The sequence below is a fragment of the Patiria miniata genome, unplaced genomic scaffold (genome assembly GCF_015706575.1).
Source record: "Patiria miniata isolate m_02_andy unplaced genomic scaffold, ASM1570657v1 HiC_scaffold_5, whole genome shotgun sequence".
NCBI classification, from domain to species: domain Eukaryota; kingdom Metazoa; phylum Echinodermata; class Asteroidea; order Valvatida; family Asterinidae; genus Patiria; species Patiria miniata.
In genome coordinates this window covers 41265992-41271991 of record NW_024037072.1, presented here as the reverse complement: position 1 = coordinate 41271991, position 6000 = coordinate 41265992, and the positions used below count along the sequence as shown (strand labels likewise).

Genomic DNA, 6000 nt, shown 5'->3' with positions numbered 1-6000 from the left:
TCTACGCACGAAGGCAACCCACACTAAATGTCTCTTTTTTTCCAGAGGGTTGCAGTCTCCAAAAAGATTCCTTTGAAGTAATACATGCAATTGGAAATTCGTTAGGAAAAAAAATCGAATAAGATGAAGAGTTTGGACAGTACATCTTTAAACCAGAAATATGCACTCACGTACAATATTTTGCTTTTGAGGTTCATGTTTTGATTTTACATTTATGGAAAGCATAAGTGCTAGTTATTGTACATAGATATGACTATGACCCATGACCTGCGGCGTAGCCAGGGTTCTCATCCGGGGGGGGGGGGGGGGGGGATTGAGGTTACATTGGAGGGGCGCTCAAAAAATTTATCCGTGCAAAAAGGGAAATTTTTTTCTACGAATTTCCAGTTAAGGGAGGCGACTGGGGAGGGGGGGGGGGCGAACTTTTTATGCGGGAGAGGGGGGGTTGCGCCCCCACGGCTCCCCCCCCCCCCCCCTAGCTACGCCGCTGCCCATTGAGGACTATCTGAACGATGATTTCGCCATTGAAGGGGCATCAGTAGTGAGCGTTCAGTGATAGGTTTGATCGGATTGGACTTCCAGACTCCGACCATTCAGCGGGCGCCCTCTATCGTGTCTTCGGTAACCCGATGTTAGTATGCCCCCCCCCAAAAAAAACCCCCAAAAAACAAGCAGTTACATGTAGCTAAGGCCGAATTCTAAATGACGTCACAACTTCTAAAAGCGGCTCCGATTGGCTGGTGCGAGGGATCACATCAAATTTTCACGCACAGATATATCATATGTTCGCAGTTTAGCTCTGCGAACGAGAAACGTCTGTTCCAAAGCCCGGTTCATACACTGCGCGAAAGGGAAAGCGAACGCGAATTTGTGACGTCATGGCAAGTATTCGCGCTGCGAATTCGTAAAAGTTGAACATATTTCAACTCGGGCGAATTTCGCAGCGAATGTTTCATGACGTCAAATTCGCTTCGCAAATACTTGCCATGACGTCACAAATTCGCGTTCGCTTTCTCTTACGCGCCGAGTACGAACCGGGCTATATACGAATGCGAACATATTATCACATGATTGAACAAAATGTGCGTGTTCCCACGAAACGAGTCTTAAAGTCATTTTTCTTCGATAATAATTTTCTTAATTTTAGTTATCACTCAGTTTGACGCCTTAATTTATGCAGATGCTATGTGGGTAGAAAATGGTGACTGTTCCTATAATTGTCATTGTGTAACATTCTGTTAAAAGGCTTAGTACTCAAAACTGGTTCCGGCGTCGGATAAATTTACTTGTGACTCATTTTGTTGGGTTGGGGCACAAATAATATATCACGTGATTTTAGACGAAGCAAAGCGGCCGAGAAATAGAATGCTTGCAGCAAGCTCACCTTTTTTGCCTTTTTACATAAGATGTTGGTTTTTTTTTCATTCTTTCTTCTGATTAAATCCTGGTTTCAATTAAATAAATTTCCCCTTTTATTTCCGACTCATGGCTCTGGACGGACTGTTGCTTTTTCACCCATAACGCACAAAAAATACAAATTATTCTGGGCTGCAAATAATTCAGGAAATGTAGTTGATATAGGCCTAGGCCAGTTGGCTTGCTTGATAGGTTTGCTGACAAGCTGGTCGACAGCCATCCGGCTGGTTGGCTGTACTTGATTTTTTGTATCTAATCATTGTTTATAAGTTATCCTCGTTTGCATATTTAGTATTAAAAACAAAAAACAAACGTTTGGTTGTCATAATGTACAGGTCAGACGTGAACATTCTGTTCTTGCGATGATTGTAATGCTGCTGATATCAAGCAGTCACTGTCAACGTGATTCGGAGACTACAGGACAACCAACAGGCTCATCAAGTTGCTGCAGTGCTTGCCTCCCAGGCCACCCTGGGGTACCTGGGATCCCAGGAAATCCGGGGGGAATCGGAGTTCAAGGACCTCTTGGCCCCAAAGGTGACCCCGGGTATGGCCTCGCTGGACCCAAGGGAGAGACCGGCGAACAGGGACGGAAGGGGGATCAAGGCGAGCCAGGGGTGGAGGGACCTTCGGGGAAGCTGGGACCTGCAGGTCGCAAGGGAGACATCGGTGAGGGGCAGAAAGGTGACCAGGGGGAGCCAGGGGTCCAGGGGCCGCAAGGTCCCCCGGGTGAAACGGGGCAGAAGGGACAACCGGGAGAAGCTACCCTTGTGACACCAACAGCGCCCTCTGCCGTCGCATTCAGCGCTTACCGCACAGCAAGTGTCACCAGCGGCACTGGCGATGTCATCATCTTTGACAACATCATGACGAATATCGGAGACAGGTACGATTCGCAGTCGGGCGTGTTTACATGTTCACAACCTGGAGTCTACTTTTTCACGACCAGTATTCTTAGTTTGAACTCAGCAAGGCAGCCTTATGTACAGCTAAAAAAGAACGGTGAGCTTGTCTTTTCGATTAATGACACCCATAACAGTCACCACCAGTCCAGCAATTCTGCAGTCCTTATCTTGGCTACGGGAGACAGAGTCTGGCTTGAGTTTGGCGATAGAAATAACAGAGGTATTTACAGCGATGGAGGTAGATTTTCTTACTTCTCTGGCTTTTTGATCCATGCAGTGTAAAGCAAAATTTAGGAAACCTAATGTGAACCCCAGTGTCTCTTTTAATGTGATCAATGGGGTGATTCTTTCCTGAAATTAATGCATGTTATTGCTTGCGCTCAGCAATAGGCCTCAGGCCAAAAAAATTGTTCTGCTTTCTTGGGGCAAAATGAGGGGGAAAAAACCGAAAATCTTCAATTACTACCTTTTACCCTCTCCATGTGGTCGTACACATTTTTTTTTTTTTACATACCTACCCTATTTTCAAATGCCATGTAATCGGAAACAGAACTATTTTTTTTTTTGGGGGGGGGGCCTAATGAAACAATTAAGTATTCACTGCAGTTCCGCCAGGTATATTTTGTAACTTCTCTGACTTTATTATCCCTCCGTACCTCAGTCAAAACAAAACTATTTTAATTTTTCCAAATCAAGCTTGTAATATTTATAATTTCTTACAGTTTTGCTGGTGCCAAACGTACGTAGAAAAAAAATAAAGCTGAAATATTTGTTGTTGCATGTAACTTTAACTTCAACAGCAGTAGTTTATGTAGTCTTGGTTCAAATACCTTCAGATATTTTTAAACATTTTTTTCTCTTTCAGTCAAGACTCTACCATATTTGATTTTCAGTGTTTTTCCCCCTTCTCTAAAAGGAATCGAGCTCATTGTCCTTTTTTTCTATTCATGGCTTACCACCAATAATTAGTGCGCCCTCTGTCGATGACCATTACAAAACGCGAAGCAAGGTATACCAGATAGTCTTTAGACCAAGACTACACAGTTTATGTAGGCCTGCCGCCTATAACTCCATTGTGTCTGTGTAACGAAGTCGTATCTCCTAAAATAGCGTGTGACGTGGCGTCATGTACGTGAAACGCAAGTTTTCAATTAAGGTCGTTCCTCACTCAAAATAACCCGGATGTACACACAAGTGTGACACAACGTCAATGGACGTCGCGATACGCGAGATGCGACCTTGTTGCACTGACGCGATTAACAATGTATATTTCCTGGGTAGGCAGGCCTTAAGGCTACAGTGTTGAAGTACACTTTTGTTTACCCTGGCCGGTTTGGAATGTTATATTGTCCTTGTTTTCTGTCCCTCTATCTCCTCTCTCCTGTCAAACTGTCCCCCCTCCCGTCCCCCCCTCCTCGACCCATTCCTCCTCGCATCCTTCAGTCTTGTCTGGTCATACTTTTCCAATTTCCAATTTTTGTTTATTTTATGATATATATTTGCTTTGTCATTGTACTTTTGTTCATTTGTTGGCCGAATAAATAATAAAAAATAATAATAATAATAATAATGTTGAAGCTGTATATGCATGGGCGTCTGCAATATATATGACAAACGTTACATTACTTTCCCACTAAACTAACATTATTAGTTGTATTTTGACGTAGCCTATATCATTTAGATATAATGTATAATTACATATTGATATGACAATATAAGAACGTGATCAGTGGAGGTAGTCAAGTCGAGAGAAATGTTTTTACGTTTCCTTCTCCATGCACTGAATAAAGTATTCGATTCAGTATCTGATAATTGTGTCCCCTTTAAAATATACTTTATTTTGTTCAAATACAGGCCTACCGCCATCGCCACCACCCGTCCTCCAAAATACAAACAAATAAAAACAACTCATCCGTGACAAATAGGGCAACAGGAGTAATTTTCATGGAGATAATAAGCGTGAAAGTTATGATTTATAGAAATATATTTATTTACAAAAGAAAAAGTTTAGGGGCAATTCAGAATTTTCAATGTTTTAAAATTTCGATCTTTTTGAAATGTTTAAAAAAAGAAAAGAAAGATAGATCTTTTGACTTGCCTGAACTACGCGCAAGCGTTCCGATATCGCGATGCGTGTTTCTTTTCCAACTTCGTCCCCTGTATGTACTGTACGTCATGTACGTGTATATAGACCCACTGTGGCATGAGAGGGAGGTGGTTTTTCAGTAGACTTGGACGCTGGGCGTTTGTAGTGGTTAGGCCGTGCAGAGGCAGCAGGGTACCAGGTGTACTAGATCGGCTCTATAACACGCCGCTGATGTCGATTACCAATCGCTATAAAAACTGGACTATTCAACCACTGGACTCCAAGACTACGCGGACCGCAGCCTGTGATGTGATGTCTGCCCAAACCTGATGTTTCTCTTTCGCCCGTACCCCCGCCCTGCAAACAGGGCGGGGGGGGGGGGGGGGGGGGGGGGTACGAGCGAATGTTTTTCTCAGCTACCTCACGTGATAGGCACAACCTCGAATGTCACATGTCATCCACCTCATCCAGAAAACGACGAAACCACGGTCATCTTTGTGGCTTCCAAAACTGCAACCTGTCATTCCCAACAGCATATCAGCTGGCAAAACACAAGAAAACTGAAGGTCACTAGTGCAAAAGAGGAAGACCGACAACTTCATGCCGTCACTGAACTAGACACACATGTACATGGGTATACATGTTCATGTTCAAGTATATGTACATGCAAGTGCATGTACATGTACATGTACATGAACATGTTCAGTTTTTTTATTAATCGAAATTAGGGGTGGGTGGGTGGGTCAAAATAATTTGGAAAAGTTCGAAATTTTAAAACATTGAAAATTCTGAATGGCCCCTTACCGGTCAACGGTCTTCATGTAGACTGCTTGGAACTAGTCCTCGGCAGGAATTCTGCTTGGCAGTTGGTACCAACATGCAATATTACTTTGTGCTCAGCAAATCCACTGAATTGCGGAAGTGGCGACAATAAATTAGCCGACATACCGATTCGTGCTGGAAGGCAGCCAATAAAGTTCCCGATCACCCGACTTCTCCAAAATCAAGAGGACGCGGGAGGGGGAGCTGGACATCATATATAGCGAACAGCGGGGGAACTGTTCAAAGTGGACGAGACTGGACAATACTGGTATCGGATAATTATGTGCATGGCTCTATTAATTGCAGCTATGCCGACAGATGTACGATTTTGCCGACAGGGGGACGATTTAACAGGTAGCAGCGACGTTGTGTGGACTTGCCCACGTCCACACAGTGTTTCCCCCTTTCTTGAAAACAGGTTTAGAGGCATTTTGGGGTTAGGTTTATTGGTCGCAAAATGAAGAGAAACACTCAAGGGAATCATAGAAAAAAATGGGTTGAATGAGTTTTCACAGTGTGAGTACAATGAGTTTTTTCTACAGGTTTTTCTTAACTATACACAAAAACAAAGGAATGTCCACAATAGGTATGTAACGTAAACATGTGTGTTCCCGCGAATGCGAAGCGAGCGTTGGGAAACGGTCGCTGCGAAATTTGAGTATGAAGCGAAGTATGTCGAAGTATGTATAAAGCCGAGTATGAACCGACCTTATATCAGATTCATCGCCATCAATATCTAAATCCAGGTTACCTTTATATAAAGAAGTAAGT

General features: G+C 43.4%; 1 protein-coding gene across 1 annotated transcript; it reads left to right on the top strand.

Moving 5' to 3' along the window:
* Window positions 1–1757: 1757 nt before the first annotated feature.
* Window positions 1758–2722, top strand: LOC119741905 (collagen alpha-1(X) chain-like). Its single transcript, XM_038217848.1, has one exon. The coding sequence runs from the start codon at window positions 1779–1781 to the stop codon at window positions 2601–2603; it is 825 nt and encodes a 274-aa protein (XP_038073776.1). The 5' UTR covers window positions 1758–1778; the 3' UTR covers window positions 2604–2722.
* Window positions 2723–6000: the final 3278 nt, after the last annotated feature.